This window comes from Perognathus longimembris, chromosome 5 (genome assembly GCF_023159225.1).
Source record: "Perognathus longimembris pacificus isolate PPM17 chromosome 5, ASM2315922v1, whole genome shotgun sequence".
In the NCBI taxonomy this organism is placed as follows: Eukaryota; Metazoa; Chordata; class Mammalia; order Rodentia; family Heteromyidae; genus Perognathus; species Perognathus longimembris.
The window spans coordinates 18,645,253-18,664,327 of record NC_063165.1 but is presented as its reverse complement, the minus strand read 5'-3'; the positions used below and the strand labels follow the sequence as shown (position 1 = coordinate 18,664,327).

Below are 19,075 nucleotides of genomic sequence, written 5' to 3'. Positions count from 1 at the left end.
AATTCTTTTTATTAACATTTGGGTATGTCAAAATTTTAAATATTTAAACTTAAAAAGAATATCTCTACAGTTAATAAAATTAATTTTACTAGATTAAGAATGACCAAATATTGTTCCTGGTATTTTTTTTGGGGGGGGGGGATTGTGGAGCTTGCTTGAATTCTGGACCTGAGCGCTGTCTCTGAGCCTTTCTGTACTCAAGGCTACCACTCTACAATTTACCACTTCTGGTTTCTGAGTGGTTAATTGGAGAACAGAGTCTCACAGGGACTTTTTCTGCTGGGGCTGGCTTTGAACCGCAATTCTCAGATCTAGGATTACTGGTGTGAGCCACCAGCATCAAGCTATCAGTATTTTTTTTTTTTTATAACAAGTAATGGAGTAAGTAAAGAGATCAACAAAAAAATTACTAATACTGAGTCAAGATAAGAAGTTCCTAATATCAGTACGATTTCCCAACAAAACAAAAATGAGCATACATATCTCTTGTACAAATTAATTCCATGGAAAGACCTTCCATTAATATTAATTTAGTAATATATACATGTTCAAAACTGGCTTCTGTAAAAGAAAGTCATTTTTCTGTATTTTTATGTTTGTAAAAGCATATGCTGTACATATCAGAGCCTTAAGTGTAACTTTTTCTAATATATTCAATTACATAGCACATTTTACTTACAACAACTGTGAATATTATAGGTATGAACTTATATGTACAATCTTTTAGATTAAAATATTCTAATTTGGTTTGTATTTACAAAATATTTCTCTTCTATTTGATCTTATAGACCAAGGAGAGTTAAAAGGGGATGTATATATAGACAATGTGTAGTTGAGAGTATCTTCAGTCACTTGATTCTGTGAGAGTAATCTTCTCCATCATGTCAGGCAGACTTTCAGATTCCAGGTCTTCTTTGCCATTATCTGAATTTCCTGATGACATATAACAACCAGAGTCTCTTGGGCAGTCATCTAACTGTGACTTATTTGAGGAAATGTCGGGGCTTAAGGATAGAGACACAGATTCATTTTCTTGTCCTTCAATGACTGTGAATGAAAAAAAAAAAAAAAAAAGGAAGGGTTAGTGAAAGCCAAGGAGAATTTTATTCATCTGTCATTCACTTTCATGTACCCTATTTTAAATGTTCCAACCTTGAGTCCATTACAGTGGAAGCTTTGGTGAATATATATACTTAATTTTTGTTATAATATATATGCAAATGTTCAAATCACTGTTTTCTTAGAGTACAAATTGTGCCTTTCACTGTTGAGTTGCAGTTTCATGAACTTCATGTGAACAACCTACAAAAGCAAAGGTCACTGTGGACTTTTGTTTTTCATTGGTAATAATTGTATCCACAGTAAAACTGGTGCCTTATCCAATTAAGTATTCTATATGGTGTCATCTGAAAAAGTCATATATCTTTTAAAGTACAATCCAAATTTATAGCAATCTTTGTGAACAATTCCTAATTCATGAAAATGTGAATCTGTAAGCAAAGGCTCACTATGGGAAGCAATGTAGAATAGAATTTTCATGCATATAGAATATAATAAAACAAGGTATCCAGAATTGTTCTGTCAACCTTCATCAGAAAAGCACAATTGGGTATGTTTGGATTGATTCATTTCAATGGTCTTCTATATTCAACAGGCATTATCTTTTAGAATAATATTGGAACTCTAAAAGATATTTTTAAAGACCCTGTGCAACATTATAAAGTGTTAGTCATCATAGAATTCTGTTAATATTAGCTATCTCTTTGTCCTCATAAAGATTCTTTGCCCTTCCAGATGGGTAGTTCTCTGTATCATAAACTGAGTTCTTCAGAGAAGAAATGGATAACTGACTACCACTTAGCTGCATTTAGTACATCCTCCTCTTCTTCACTTTAGCCATTTGAATAGCCCTACAGTGAGAGAACCACACATTTATGTAAAGGCTTGAATAAGAGCTCTGCCTTCAGATACTTGATTCTGTTCTGCTGAATTTACTCCAGTGAGAAGAAAATAAACCCAAACTTCGAAGACCTGAAACAAGGAAGCTATAAAATCAATCATTTTCAATATATTAATATACAAGAATTAAATTTATTTTTCAGAAGTTCACCTTCTACCTAGTTTACAAAAATCTTGCATACATCCTTTAAAATGCATTTCCTCTCAGTTTCAGATACTTTGCCATTATTAGTTTATGGCCTACTGTGTATCTAGTTATTACTAGCCTCTATCACCCATGAAACCTGAGCTATGCTGTCCTCAGGTAATCTTCCATAGTGAATTAACTTCTAGCTAATGAACCTTAATGGTGAGTATTTACATGTTATCCACGGAAAAAATGAGAAGAAATATCACTTAAACTCTTTTTTGATTCTGTTGTTACACTATGATGCCTGACTGAGAAAGGCTAAGTAAAAATCATTTTAAAAAGCACAACTTTCTTCAGCTATACAGTCATATATCAAATATTTAGATTGGGTGGTGCTCTAATAGTTCTGGAAGTTCTTAATCTAATATGCATATGTTTTTGTCATGCTTTAGCTAGCTACATCAAATACTTTCTATTTGTTAGCCATAACAATCTTGAAGTTGTCAAAATACTTTACATTTTTACTTTGTGAGAATCACCTATTACTTGGTTTTTCAACCCTTCCTTCATGTAATGAGACTTTATTTTATAAGGAATTGCTTTTTGCTTGTCTCTGCTTTTCTGTCTTATTGCTTCTGAAGTGAAATGGGTAGTTTCTATTACACTATCCAAAGGGAAAAGGAATTAATCCTTTGGTATACATCCTAACACCATATTTGAAAGGTGACCCTCTTCGTTTACAACAGTGATGGGGATAAGACCACAACTCCTTAGATTAATTTTGGTCTGTTGAAATGTAAAGAACCAAGCCACTTCCCTTCAAATTAGTATCTTTTGCTGTTAAGAGCTATTGTTCTCATTATTCTGTTTAGGTTTGTTACCAATTGTAGGCCTCTCTTCAGTATAGGGGTCTTGACTTTTTTTTAAAAAAAACCTCTGATTTATAAAATTATTTTTTCTTTCAAAATTAATATTTAGATTACCATTTTATCTTAAGAAGCCTCTACACATTCAACTAAAATGGTAACAAAAGCCATAAGATAAGTGAAACATAGATTCTATTCATGTCATTGTTTAATAATAGTAATAAAACACTTGTGTTTATTTCCACAAAAGAAATACCATATCACATTCTTTACGTTGTAGGGACTGATGTGTTTTAAATACAGATTATTTACAAGAGAACCCTTCATCTACAATTTTTTATAGAAAAAGGAAACAGTTTCTCAGTATGAAAGTTATGTAGCACAGTAATTTACAGAACAGCAGTAATTTGCTAAATGATTTCCTAGTGCAATGAAAACATGACTCTGCCTCCTCAAATGCTTCCCACCAGGCTTGCAGTAATTTCAGGCAGGTGATCAGCTGGAGCCCCTCAACTGTAACTATAAAAAGAAAAGGCAGGTCATTATGTTTTATTATGGAGATGAAAGCTATATGGTATCCAATCTTTGTATTCAGAGAGTCAAGATTTTCCCCTTCTTGTTTCTTTTCATCCTGACACTAATGATAGAGATTAGGACAAAGATAGGCCTTGTGTGAGATATGATTTTTTTTTACCTTTTCCTCAGAGGAGCTGAGTTCATACTAATGCATTCACATTTCATTTCTTAGTCATTTAGTCCCTCCATGTGGCCATGAAACACAGTAATGCTAACTGGCCTACCCAGAAATTGAAACCAAAACCTTCATCAGTTTTGTTCCATGGTCCAATCATCTAGCTAACCACACAAATAACACATAGGACTAAGAAAGTGTTTGCTTCCCAAATTACAGACTTCTTGTTGGGTATCTGAGTGCATCTTTTAATATTTAACATTTATGATAATAACGTAATTAAAAAAAAGCACACATTCTGTCATTAAAATTGTAAGGAAACAAAAATATATGTGTACATTTTTTCTTATAGAAAGCATGTACAATACTTTATACTTTAATTTCCAAATAATAAAAAAAAGCTTTTAAAATATAGCCCTCAATGGTTAGTGAATATCCTAAAAGCTACATATTTTCATTCTGAGTATGCCAAAGAATTATAAATAATCATTGATACATCTCCTGTTACAACGACCTAATTATAAGCATGATAGGAACTCCAGAAATCAGTATTGTTCTGTATTCTGCGTAATGGAAACAAAATTTACTGGTTAAGGAAGTATTATTTAGCAAATATTATATTACAAATAACTAATTTGAATCTTAAAATATTTTATTTCTACAAAACAGTAAGTTATATAAGGCTCATGGATCAAAATAATGGATTTTTCAGTTAGTCATCAATGTTGGAAAAAAAGTGGTATGGTGATTAAAACAGAAGGCAGCTAATATAATTATTCATAAAATAATTATATTGGAGTTGTGACATTTAATTAATTGTGGGCAATCTCAATTATACTGAAAGTGAAGAAATATTTAATGAAACAGACTAGATCCTCATTCTGGGAAAATGTTCACAATACTCTAAGGACAGGAATTCTCTCTATATTCACCTTTTAGAAAATTGTCCCAAATTTCTTTACTCAAATCTTCAGAATTAGACTATACTGTCTTGTAATCCTCAGTTTCAAATATTATAAAATAACACAACTTAGAAGGTATAGGAAAATGAACTCAGCCAAAGAAAGTGATCAATAATATGTTTTAATAAAAAGTAATGTTTAGGCTGAGGAAAGAAGAACTAATGATCAAAAAGAAATTGTTTAGCATTAGATAAAAGATGCTTTATAAGTAGTCCTCTTCCTCTATTTCTATTCTGGCACTATTGTCAAAGGAACAAAACAAAGTTACACACCTCACTATGTTATAAGCCTCACTCTCATGTTTTGTGTCCATTTAAGTCACTCAAGAAAAGAAAATTGTACAAGCGTCTGTGGCTAGATTTTTATGCAGAAACAGCTTTTTGTTCATGAAGGAAAATAGAGTAAAAAAATACAACAGGGATCCTAGCTACATTTAATTTCAACTTAAACATGTCCTTAAATAATTTGAGGACTATAGTTTTCTAACTAAATGGAATATTTCATGCTTATTTTACTTGGTTACTGACCTCTTTTCTTAAAAAATAACACAAAATAAGAAACTAAACAGGAATTGATCTATGGAGGCCATGAGAAAATATGGAGTTGAAATCACTCTTACTCTATTTGCTCTTTGTGGCTTGGTATCATAACACGTCCTCTAATGAGTTGTGTACTGTAGAGGAAATCTCACTCACACTTGTGGTGATCTTCATCAATGAGGACAGAGGCATTCCCACTGGAGATCTCTATCTCCCTGGGGAGCACAATCTCTGAACCATATGCTAACAAACTGGGTGAGTGCCTGTCCAGCCCCTTGCTCCAGTGTAGGGCTTTGGACCCAGGAGCTGTGCACTATTTATTTAGAGGCCTAGGGAAATTAATTTCATATTTCTGATAAATTACTTTACTCTGTCTTCTTGAACAAATTGAAAACATGCCATGGTCAAACAAGCTACTTGGATATATTCACTATTTTAGTTAAAAGTACTTAAAAAGAAAACACTTGGTATTTGATAACTCTACCTTCCTCCTGTATCTTAAATGCAGGATGGAATTTCCACATAAAATATGTCTTCCTTATACCAAAAGGAAGTATCACTCTTATCACCAAGGCCATAGGAAATATGTAGACTAAACTCTATTATCCTAGTCGCATCTTAGTCTAATTTTATGCTCTGGACCAAATCCCTGTGCTTTCTCTTATTTTTATAGCTTGCTACTCTATGTACAAGTCAGTATATAAGTTTTCCATTTGACTTATTCTTCAATTCTTACTTTCCTCATGAGGCATTCCTTGCCATATAAAACTTATGTCGGATAAAAAAATTTAGGCTTTGTTGACCTATCTTATGTAAGTTTTATTCTATGGCCTAGCCAATGGAAAAAGAAGAGAAGAACATAAGAGGATAGAAGTAAAATTATGCCTTCCTACATTGATATGATGAAAAATTAATCTCATATCTTTACATACTTTTTCGCTATAATAAGATTATCATGCATAATTTCTTACTATTTGTTTTTATTATTTACTATTCTTAAGATGTATTTTCATGTCACTATACAAAAAGCCTTATATCACTCCCTTAATACTTTTGAACTGTTTTTAATTTGTATATCTTATTTTATTTAACAAATTCATTATTAGTGGAAGCTTACAAATTTTAAACTAATTGCTAATGTTTAAATCAGTATTTTTAATTTTGAATTTAGCAGGATAAATTTGGATACAAAAATTATGAACATTTTAAAATTTGAGATTTTTATATTGCTCCTCTCCAAAAATCTACAACACTTTTACATTCACACACACACAGTGATCATATACATAAATCCAATGAAACATGCGAATCAGCACTCATCTGACTATTCCAAGAACTTGTATGTGTGAGTGTGAGGGAAGACGGGATAAGGCTTTCATTCTTATCAAAAGGAAAGAAGTGGGCTGGGAATATGGCCTAGTGGCAAGAGTGTTTGCCTCCTATACATGAATTCGATTCCCCAGCACCACATATAGAAAATGGCCAGAGGTGGCGCTGTGGCTCAAGTGGCAGAGTGCTTGAGCAAAAAAGCCAGGGGCTGGGGCTGGGATATGGCCTAGTGGCAAGAGTGCTTGCCTCTTATACATGAGGCCCTCGGTTCAATTCCCCAGCACCACATATACAGAAAATGGCCAGAAGTGGCGCTGTGGCTCAAGTTGCAGAGTGCTAGCCTTGAGCAAAAAAAAAAAAAAGAAGCCAGGGACAGTGCTCAGACACTGAGTCCGAGCCCCAGGACTGGCCAAAAAAAAAAAAAAAAAAAAGGAAAGAAGTCTTGCTTACTATTTGCAAATCTTTTTACCCCCTCCCAAAGCATTTGTTCATTCGAGAAGCATTTGTTCAATATCTACAGAATAGCTGTGCAAAATAGAAGATTAGGTCTTTTAGACATTATGAAACCAGGTACAATAACAGTGCATTATACTAGCTACTCGAGTAGTGTTGTTTTAGACTATACAAAGGACTTTAGATGCCTTCAGTGAAAAAAGATCTATGAATTCTTTCACCAGAAATTGTTCTATGGTAAAGAGTAAAAACGTATAAAATATATATTGTAACTGAAATCTTACTGAAGCCAAAACTCTGGAGAAATTAAATTGCATGAAGCCAATCAGATATGACTAGGAATAGATATCAAATACCTATTTATAAATGAATACAGGTAAAATGCCTGCATGTCTCCTGCACCTTACATATGTGAGTGGATATCATGTCTTTCCTTAAAAGCTATGCATTTGTGGAATCTACATTGAAGTCATATGGCGAATAGATTGGCAGCCCCAGGTACACATGTCAGCTGCTGGAGCAACAAGGTAGGGTGGCACACAGGTCAAATGCTGGACTAGAGCTTGGTCCAGCTGCATATCTCCCCGGGTGGAAACTGCTCCAGCTCCTGACTACTCCCCACTCCATTTTTCCTGCATCAATTTGGACAGGCAGATGAACAGGAAGAAATAACCTGGGGGGGGGGGGGCAGTTGGTGCTAATGGACCACAGTTGGTGCTAATGACCTGGTGTACCAGGACCTTTTTCCTTCCTAGTTAAATTAAATTTTATACAGATCCTATAAAGTCTGTTTATCTTTTTTATTTTATTTTAATTGAAATTTTAAATTATCCCTCTAGGGTAAAGCAATACATTTCCATCACCCATTTTCCTCAAGGACAATAGTAAACATTCTGATATATGTGATTATAGAATACATCACCATGATTCTAAATGGAAAAAAGGAGAGAAGTACAGAAAAGATAGAAAATATATACTATAAACATCAGTTTATGTATCTCATTCTGAAGAAGTAATAAGGCTAAGGGGTTATTTTCCACTGGTCCTGGGGCTTGAACTCAAGAGTCTGAATGTTGTCAATGAGCTTTGTTAGCTCAAAGCTAGCTCTCTCTACCACTTGAGCCAAAGCTCTGCATCCAACCTGTTTTGGTAGTGTGTTGGAGAGTCTCTCAGACTTGCTTGCTCAAGTTGGCTTTAACATGGACCCTCTTAAGTAGCTAGGAGTATAGGTATGAGCCACTATCAGTGCCTGGTTGGGAGAGGGATTTTTTTTTTTTTTTTTTTTTTTGGCCAGTCCTGGGCCTTGGACTCAGGGCCTGAGCACTGTCACTGGCCTCTTCTTGCTCAAGGCTAGCACTCTGCCACTTGAGCCACAGCGCCCCCTCTGGCCATTTTCCATATATGTGGTGCTGGGGAATCGAACTATGAGCTTCATGTGTAGGAGGCAAGCGCTCTTGCCAGTAGGCCATACTCCCAGCCCTGGGAGAGGGGGTTTTTAAGGTGCTGTTTTTGCAAATCTCCCCACACTTTCTTTGCCTCTCCTATTTTTCATTGATAATATTTACTCCCAAAGGACAGAAATCATTTTTAAACTCTCATAATAAATATAGACACCCTAATATCCACAAAATAAACCGATAACACTTCATTTTTCTCCTTCAGGAATTAGGTCTCAACACCATTTTTTCTTCTGTCTCTAATCTTACCTAGATTTCCAGGTGAGAGAGCAAATTCTACTCAGTTGCAATGCAACCTCAGAATAAATTCTGAATATCCTTGCTTGACTTTCTTGGGTTGCAGAACCCCAAAGTCATTATCTGTCTCTAGTGGTAATCTTGGGATCAGAGTAGCCTCCATTCATCAGCCTTTTCTGTCAGCTAATTCAAAAACTCATCTTTACCTCCTGTCAAGCAGTGACCTAAAAAGTTGAATCCATTTTACATTTTTAAGGCCAAAGTGCAAACAATACTAACAATCTCTGGGGTAAGAGGAAAGTAAAATTGTTCTAAATCTTAGATTTCTGTTTGTTTTTTCTCCTATCTTTTTAATTTCTCTAGAAATATTAATGACACACTTGGGACCTTTGGTCTTCCCTGCATTTTCATAATATTTTCAACATCTACACACAAAACATGTGCCAGATTTGTTCAGTTTTTATATTCAATGCTTAGGAGAGCAAACACTTTGCAAGTTCACAGCCTAACACAAAACACAACCCTAAACTAGGCACTTATTACCATTTCTCAAACTGATATTATTCAGTGACTGAAATAAAATGAATACATAAAACCCTGCTCAGTGTACATATTTTATTCTTATAACAAAAAGCTATTTTTAACCTGTGAATGTGACATGCATTTGTTTTTAATAATGTCTCAATTTTATATAACCATATATTCAAGGTCTTTATCATTCAAGGTACATGAAGGTTGTGTTTTTAATCTTTAGTGTGGCTGTAGAAGATATGATTCACAGAGAAAAGGAAAGATAAAAATAAGCCTGCAGCATCATGGTGCCAAATCATCAGAATTCACTATCTTATCAACAAATGGAAGTCATTCTTCTTTATTTCTTGAGGAAAGCAGTTTCATATAAGATAAATAGCTTTCAGTCACAATAGCATAACGTGAAGTATGCATCTTTTTGACATGTATATTCTAGTACTATTGTAGACCATAAGATTAAATAAGAAAAAAAAACCCTCCGACTTGTATGTTGACAAGTAACACTGGTTAAATCTACATTTTTTTATCTCCCTTAATTTGCTTTTTGTGTATATTTCATACATTATTAGTATTTATAAGTGATTGGCTTCTTTTGACCTTCAAATAATACTTTCTAAAAGTTTTGTTTCAAGAAATATGATCTGGGATTTGTCTTCTTTTATATATCATACAATGAAACTCACTCCTTTGTTGAAAATACTATATTTTGCCTTCACAGACTAGGATATGTTTCCAAAGGACTTAACCATCTAAGTTTTGCATATATGAGCTTAAGAAAGGTACTCAGCTATTCATATTTTAGTTTTCCCATCATGCAATTGGAAAAATGGTTTAAAAAAGTATACTCAGCTCTCATATTGTTGTTATCTATACACCACTATTCTTTGGCTAATATGGACAGTAGATAGGCAGTGAAGGAGGTAAAAGAAAGAAGTAAAGAGCATATATGACTTAGATCTTGAAGCCCTCTTTCCTTTGTGTTCCTGCTCAGTACTATGTTACTGAAAGCACTGTTCCTTTCACAAACCCTCCTGGAAGATGGCCTAGGCCTCTCACATTTCATTTTGTCATCAGGTTTTATTCTGAAACACTTATCTTCAATTATATATATATATATATATATATGTGAGTGTGTATGTAATAATGTATATATATGAACGTACACATGCATGCACACAAACACATATTACTTTAAAGGTCTCACTGTGATTGCTCAGATTGACCTCAAGAACTCTAAGTCATTGTGCCTCAGCCTCCAGAGCGCTGAGATTCACTTCCATTGTCTGAAATGGAACCATGACATAGAGTCCTGGAGAAACTTGATGAAGTACCAGGTAATTATAATTTCCTAATGTCTTCAATTTATCTAGGTGTTTGAAACTTATTTCTGAATTACTTACTCATCTGCAAATTGGGGAAAAAAACACATACCTACATGTATGGTATTAGAGAAAAAAGCAATTATTTTTACTTGTTCAAAAATTATTTTTCTCCCTCCTATACTCAAATTATTTTGGAGAACGTTATCATGACACTGAACATAATGAATGCGAGAAATCTATTCATTTAGTTTTTAAGCAAGCCTTGTTTAGTGAGGTATCATGGCTTGAAATGATAAGACATAAGAGAAACTGCCTTGAAACATACTGCCACAGGATTGAGTTTGAGCTTGTATTATTAAGCAAATTAATTACTTTCCTAAGATTAGTCTTCTTTGCCTCTTTGTGACCTTTTGTATTAGTCTCTTGGCCCCAAAGCTTCAGAGAAAGCATATGAAAACCTAGACCTAAAGATGAAATAAGTTCTGTTGGTATTGAATTAGTCATGAATGGGAAAGCTCTTGAATAGGATGAAGATCTAGGAGAACCCAAGATAGCAAGAATAAAGCAAGGAAAACTTTCTAAAAATGTAAATGAATTCCTATCACATAAAAAGAAAATGCATAGCAAGTGACTAGGCTTCAGTTTTGTAGGATTGAGCAGAAGAGAAACAGGAGAGCCCACAGAGGAAATCAAGAGGTCTGAGTGCTAAATACAGCTTTCCTTCTTTGCTCTTCATCTGGCTGTTATAACTTTACAGTGTTATAACATATAGATTAGACTCCCAAATAGTAGTAGAAATCCAAATTCTAAATGTGCCAAGGATTTGCACTTAGATGAATTAATTATCACCTCAATGTCTCATCCTCAAAAGAGAAACCTGGCTATTTAACTTGGAGTGCTGTGTGAAGAGCACTAAATAAGATAATAAACACTTTGGCCTGAAGTTTTTCATAGAACATGTGTTAAATAAAACAGGAGTTGCTAGAAGCTTGGTTGATACAAATTATTTTTCATTTTGAATATTAGACTTTTTAACCTTCTTTTCTTATTTTCATCATGCAAAAAAAAAATTCTTTACAGTTTGTCAAATCTTAAACAAAGGCTAGGAGGCCCTGCTTGAGGAGATTTAATAGGAAGGGTGTTCTGGCTGGGTAATTGTAAAAATAAAAGCGCCAACCCAGTTGACATAGCTAATATTCTGCTGTAAGTGAATCTGCATGCATTATTCCATCTTCACTTTATACTTACAAATACAGAAAACCATCTTAGATAATAAAAAGAAATGAATATTTTTGCAAGCAATTACAGCATTTTCACAGAGTGCTATAAACACATACAAGATGTGACTATATGGTAATGAAATGAATTTTCCTGTGTGGCACAGAGCCTCATTAGCTCAGAGCCAGGCTCTGTGCTGTTCTCCAGAAACCATGTGTTACATTTCTCACTAATGTTTCCACTGTCACTAAATATTTGTCCCTAATCTCCCTCAGTCTTTGGGAATGCAGGCATTCACTTGCCTGCAAATTAATAGCTCTTCAGAATCAAAATGAGGGACCCAGAGAGAAGTCCCTTTATATCCCAAGAATTCAAAGAACAACAAGCAATCTTTCCCTTGAGTACAGATTTGATCAGTTGTTGTTCCCAACATTTTTTATGAAAGAGAACATTATATATGGTTCTCAGTTAAACGCACTTAGGGCTTTACTTTTGATGATTTTGCTATTCACATTAAAGCATGAATACTAGGAAGAAGGTGAAACAGGTCTGCGCACTTACTTTCTTCATCAAGGAGATTTTCAGCAGCAGATAGTAGTCTCATCCTGTCTTCTGGGTTTGCGATGTTTAATTCAATGAGATGACTCTCTGTTATATCCTTTAAATCTTCCAGAGTCTCATAACCATTGAGCAAAAGTGTTGAAGTATATTCCTGTGGAGGAGAAAAATGAGTATTGTATTATATCAAACATCCAGATTTAAAAATTTTATTTTTAGTTATTTTTGGGTTTAAGGAACAAAATAAAAGATCCCAGTCTTTAGAGTTTGAGCTTGATTTTATTTTAGTTGTACCCCTTGCTCAAATTCAAACTCTGGGGCTTTAAAGAGAGTGTTGCATAATTTTCACCTCTGGAAGGACAAATGTAGAGAAAGAATTACCTTTGTCTAAGGATCAAGTTAATAACTGAATCCTTCAGCCCATTTGTTCTTTTTCACTTCTGACTAGTTACACTTACACTGGTAACGTTTCCCTAATTCTACCAATGAAGTATCTGTAAAAGGGTTTATTATAGTAATATTTCTTAATCTATATCTCTTTTCGTTTGATCACAAAAATAGCGACTTTCATTATCTTCTTTGGACATACTAAAATGAATTTGAGAAAAACTAGACATGTGCATATATATATATATATGATTTTGCATTTTGGTGGAAATGCATTTTATAAACCTGATGAATATCAGATTTCTACATTAATGTAAAGACTTATTAAATATAAATAAAGTCACTCCATTTGGGAAATTATTATTTCCTTCTCTGTGTGTGTATATATGTGTATGTGTAAGAGAGATGTTGACATTTGTATCATTTATCAATTTAAAATTTAAAATTCAGACTTCCAATTTTAACATGTATGTTATTTATACAACCCCTGTTCTCTCTAAAATGCAAATTGAGTAGAATACTTTTACAACTTCCTCAAAAACCTCTTCCATTTATACCATAATTTCAATATCCTTATTTTAGTTACTAAAATTGGATAAGAGGAAGTTGAAAAGTTTTAAGTAATCAGGAAGAACTTATTACTTAAAAATGTAAAAAGGAAAAGAGTAACAATTACAAAAATAGTTTGCCCTAGAAGAGCATGGAATTAGACAACTGAATATAAAATTTTCTTTCTGACACAACCAGTAAGGGGTAAGGCCTTACAGACTTAGATTTTTTTTCTCCTAGACCATAAAACAAGTAGCAAAGGCAAAAGTGAAATTGATACTTTTTCCAAATACTGTCCCATCTTTGCTATATCAATAATAACATAGGAATGTATTAGTATATGAGTACAGATCATATGTCTCTAAACAGTTAAGTAACTAGATAATTCATATAAAGAAAATATTAGTTGATTATTGTCTTAATGAATTATGAAAATTTCTAAGCTGAGTATTAGTAAGTTTTAGAAATAGATTGTACTGCTGAGATAGTTCTGGAAATGTATCAAGTGAGATCACATATGTAAACATCAGTTAACATCGCAGATATTTCAAAAATATTTTATGTTAATATCACAAGAAGAAATTAGATTCTAAACACAGATTACATGTTTCCTCACCACAATCATTATGGGGATTAATAATCAATGTTTGATAACACATAACTTTTGGAATGATTGTATTTAATTATCTTCTATGTGTAAAAACTATTATTTTATTTTCATTTTTGGATTTTCACTTTACTCTTTGTATTCTGTTTTCTATTTTCATTTAGATATGGTCCCTTGGGTCCTATATTTTCTAGATAGATTACATTTTTCGTTACACTTTCTTAACATTAATCTTGTCACTAAGTACCACTACAGTTTTGTCTAAGGGATGTTATATCAGACCTGTCCTTGAATAATAAAACTAATCAAGGAGAAATAAGAGCTGTTTGGCAAAACATTTTTCTTTCACTGTCTTATATTTTTGAACTTTACTACATAAATATTCATTTAGTTTCCTTAGTCAATCCATACATCACCAAACAGATTAGCTAACCTGAAGGTGGATCTTCTCTAGAAACTCCTTCAGAGTCTTGGGTACTTCACTTGTACTTCTTCGATGTGTCTTTATTTTCTTGGGGGCTGTCTCCTCTTCTGAGATGACATCCACATAGATAAATTTGAAATTTCCCACCTTATTGTTCAACATTCCTGTCCACATACCCATTGGTGTTTTGCAGATAATATCTATAATATCTCCTTTCTAAAGGCAAAGACATATACAAATAAATTTTCTAAGAGATAGAACGGTATGAAAACTGCAAGAAAAAAATGGAATTAAGGAAGACTACAAAAATGAAGGGGCTGGGGATATAGCCTAGTGGCAAGAGTGCCTGCCTCGGATACAAGAGGCCCTAGGTTCGATTCCCCAGCACCACATATACAGAAAACGGCCAGAAGCGGCGCTGTGGCTCAAGTGGCAGAGTGCTAGCCTTGAGCGGGAAGAAGCCAGGGACAGTGCTCAGGCCCTTAGTCCAAGCCCCAGGACTGGCAAAAAAAAATGAAGACATTATTTTAAGTCTTCAATGGTAACAGAAAAGATCTGAGTTCACTTGTTTAAATAAATTATTTACTAGTAATAATGAAGAAACCTTCACATGTTCAAAGGAAAGCTTCTAATAACTGTTGATAATAACATTTGTTCTTCTATATCAAATTATCAAATGATAGTTTTAGAGCATCATGTAATTCATAACTATTTTTCATGCACAGTTATTTTCTACTTATACCTCTTAGATAAATAATATAAAATATTAAAATAGGGGTTTGGCAGGGTATTAGGACACCTGGTAGCTGACAAGTGTGTATTAGATATTAAAAAAAATCATACCCTGAGTCACTGATCTTAATGGAATAGCTTGTGACCTACAGCATAGCCCTGCTAACCTCAGCTTACGTGCAGCAAGTAGAAAATGACAGTACCACTGTAACCACCCAGGACCAACCCCTCATGTGTAGGAGGAGTAGTGACGCATAACCCAGGTTCCAGGAATCAATGACACATAAATGACACAGTTTTCAAGAATGGTTATTCCCAGTGCCAGCAGACCATAAGTAAAGTTTGAGGTCTTAGGGCTCTTGGGGCAATCGTCCCAATTCTCAAGTTTGCATGATCCTCCCACTACAGAGGATACATTCCCTTTGCTTTGCATGAATAACCCTATTCTCGCAAACACTCCTGTCTTGCCTTCAATCCTTGCTCTAACAAAACCAAGAACCTACTTACTGATCCTGTCTCCAATGACCTGGATCAGGTGAGGGCATCACATTATTGTTTTAAATATTACAAAGAAAGAAATGGAACAGCAAGTCAGTTTCCAGGAGCTTACAAGAAGTTTATGACAGAATTAGAACTCAAGCCCAAGTTGTCTGAATGTAAAAAGGATGCTCTTTTTATTCATATCATTAAATCAATACATAGTGAAACATCAAGACATCATTCCTGAGGAGCTCTCCATCTAGAAAGAAGTCTATAACTCTATCCATAATTTTAGTCCATCTGAAAAAAATCTTCCACAGTATAAAATTTTTTAAAAAAGAAAGAAATCTCAGGATTATTTTATCTATCAAAATAATGATATTATGCAGAACTTATCAAATATGTAAAATATGTTTGCATTAAATAGGTTATTTAACCTTTTTTTTTTTTTTTTGCCAGTCCTGGGGCTTGGACTCAGGGCCTGAGCACTGTCCCCGGCTTCTTTTTGCTCAAGGCTAGCACTCTGCCACTTGAGTCACAGCGCCACTTCTGGCCATTTTCTGTATATGTGGTGCTGGGGAATTGAACCCAGGGCCTCATGTACGAGGCAAGCACTCTTGCCACTAGGCCATATCCCCAGCCCATATTTAACCCTTTTTTAAAGGTGGGTTTGAACTCAGGACAGGCCGCTGTCCTTGAGCTTTTTCACTTAAGGCTAGCTCTCTACCACTTTGAGTGTGTCTACCAATATTGCTCATTTTCTTAAAAGGAGAAAAAAAATTAAATTGTTTTCTACAACAAAGTTTCCATTGAAGGATAAAGGAATGTTCAAACCAAGTGGTATTTTTTAATTCTTATCTCAAAGCATATTTGGCTACAAGCTGCCAATGAGTGGCAACAATTGAGAATTGTAAGGACAATTGATTTCTATGCAAATAAATATCTAAATTTAAGTCATAAATCATAAATATTTCCTTGAGACTTACAACATCCTACAGATTCAATATTTTGGCATTTTGTGGCTCTATTCTCTTAAGCAAACTGGATATTAAATCTACCACTCATATATATTTTTCTTGCTGACATGTTAATGTATAATTTGTGTAAATTTAGAAATTTGTTTGTTATAGTAGAATTTGAGATTGAAAGTTGTGTCATCATTCTGACTTGTGATGGTGTGCCTTCTTTGGCCTCTTACTCTTTAGTGTAAGAATGTACAATCTTTATAAATCAAATTGTTTGTCAGCTCCAAATTATCAATCGGATAAAGAAACTCTAAAGATTCTAAGAACTTTTCAAGTATGGAAGTTCTTTACTTAATTCTTCCTGTATCCTTTAAACTTGTATACTTATGTCCTTTAAACTTATAACTTTACACATTTCAGATAATAGTTTTGTGTGGTTCAAAGCTTCTGAGCTTGGGATAAGTAGAAGAAATTGCAGGCAGGATGCCATTGGGGAAAGATCTCTTATTATTCATGGCAACCAATTTAAAAGTTACTGAGGTTGCCCAGTCAAGTCTGGTTCCCAAAGCTTTTGTTCCATCTGATATTTCCATCTTCATTCTGCCACTTTTTATGGATTATTTTTTGGGCACTCAGAACTAGACACCCCCAGCACCTGTGAGGTTTCAGATTTTAAAAAAAATGGCCAAAATGATATGCCTTCCATCAACTTTGAGCTTGTATTGCTATCTAATGCTAACATTACGCTGTTCCAACAAACCCCTTTTACCCCACACTACATACTTTGTTCAAATTCTTGCCACTATAAGCCAGTTCTTCTGGGCAGAAGATGCTAACATGTTACAGAGAGCAAACCAGCATTTGTCAAACCATTCACAATGCAGAGATGATGCGAACCTACCTTGATTTTGAGAGAGTCGTTGTCATAGGGACTTGGGGTGAAATCTGTGTGCACTCTGGCACGGCCACAGAATGGTCCTGAGTAAGGAACATCATCATCCAGTCGCAAGCTGTTCCGGTTACTTGTGCCATCTGAACAGCTAGTTATCCCACCTGGTGAAAGCAGAGGATTTGGTGTATTGTTGTTTGCCTAATCCTGATAATTTCATACATGAACCAAGACACAGATTAATAATAGTAGTTCAATCTTGATCTGATATAAATCATAAATGGGTAAAGCATGATATTACAAGATACCCTGAAACTTAAGACAGTTATGAATAAAATTCTCCCCCTTAGTCCTTACTGCATACCATAGTTCTTACTGTCTATGAGGCAACAGCTGTGCAATAAAGGTGATACATTTGCTTGGTGTGTCAGTTTAGGAGAAAGAGGAAGTGTGTCATAATGGCTAGACCACCAAGGGGTTGGCAGGTATTCTAAACCAGTTTTAAAAGCTGTTCCACAGAGGCTGGGAATATGGTCTAGTGGCAAGAGTGCTTGACTCATCTATATTGAAGCCCTGGGTTCAATTCCCCAGTATTACATATATAGAAAATGGCCAGAAGTGCACTGTGGCTCAAGTAGTGGAGTGCGAGCCTTGAGCAAAAAGAATCCAGTGACAGTGCTAAGGCTCTGAGTTCAAGGCCCAGGACTGGCAAAAACAACAACAACAAAAGATGCTGCTCCACACTCCTTGATTGTCTCACCTTTTACTCTTGAACTTTAGGAAACAACAACCGAAAACCTCAAACAACAAGGAAAACAGAAACAAAAGCAGGAAAGGGATTTCATTTTGCTTCCTGCTTAAAGGCAAGAATAGTTCTCCATAGAAGAGCTCTGGTCTTGTCCCACATGCTCAGTGTTACTTCACTTCCCACTCAGATTGACTTTGGGGCTCTATTCAAGGACTTAGCAACCCAGGTTTCATCCGTTGAGTGGTTTCATATTGTGTGTGAACTTGGGTAAAAGAAATGTGAATTGCCTCTAGTCATAGAAATGTCATTGAATAAGACAACAGTAGCAGGTCACCATCTCCATGCCTTCCTTCCAGGATGAACCAAGGCCCAGGTTTTCCTTTAATAAATTGTACACACATTCATCATTGAACTTCAGAAGTTAAAACTTCCAGTAGGAATGAGTACTAGTGAAATACAAATGTCACACAAAGAATTACAGTGTGTCTACTAAGCTTCTTTTTTCTCTAAATAATTCTTCCATAGCCAATAGGAACATAAGATGGAAAGAGGAAGGATGAGGGAGAGAAGTTATAGCACTCAATGGATACATGTGGAACTAGGAAAACTGAGGTGATGAGTAGAGTTAGGAGAGATGAGTGTGAATGATGAAAAGGATGACAATGGCTAACATTCATTGCACTCATAAACTGACATGCTGAATTATACAATGATTTAAAGATTTAAAGGAATAAAATGTAGGGTATTTGAAACATCTCTCCTTTGTGATCCATCATCAAATCAGGTGATTTAAAAGGAATGGAAACAAACAAAACAAAATAAAAAATCAGCCCACCCCTGGGGGCTCATGCTTGTTATCATAGCTACTCAGAAGGCTGAGATCTGAAGATCATGAATTGAAGCTATCTCGGGCAGGAAAATTCATGAGACTTTTATTTCCAATAAATTAGGAAAAATCCAGAAGTAGAGCTGTGGTGTAAGTGGTAAAGTGTTAGCCTTGAGCAACAAAGCTAAGGGACAGTGCCCACGCTCTGAGTTCAAG

The 19,075-nt window shown here is 34.7% G+C and overlaps 1 protein-coding gene across 1 annotated transcript in view; it reads right to left on the bottom strand.

The window, feature by feature from the left end:
• Positions 1-603: 603 nt before the first annotated feature.
• The window catches only part of Samsn1 (SAM domain, SH3 domain and nuclear localization signals 1), a 148,417-nt gene continuing 129,945 nt past the window's right edge, over positions 604-19,075 (bottom strand). Inside the window, exons 12-15 of the mRNA XM_048345791.1 lie at positions 17,298-17,449; positions 14,229-14,435; positions 12,256-12,406; positions 604-1,047 (exon numbers count right to left, since the gene is read on the bottom strand). Of these exons, the coding sequence (XP_048201748.1) occupies positions 845-1,047; positions 12,256-12,406; positions 14,229-14,435; positions 17,298-17,449 (713 nt within the window). The 3' untranslated portion in view covers positions 604-844. The remainder of the gene's footprint in view (positions 1,048-12,255; positions 12,407-14,228; positions 14,436-17,297; positions 17,450-19,075) is intronic.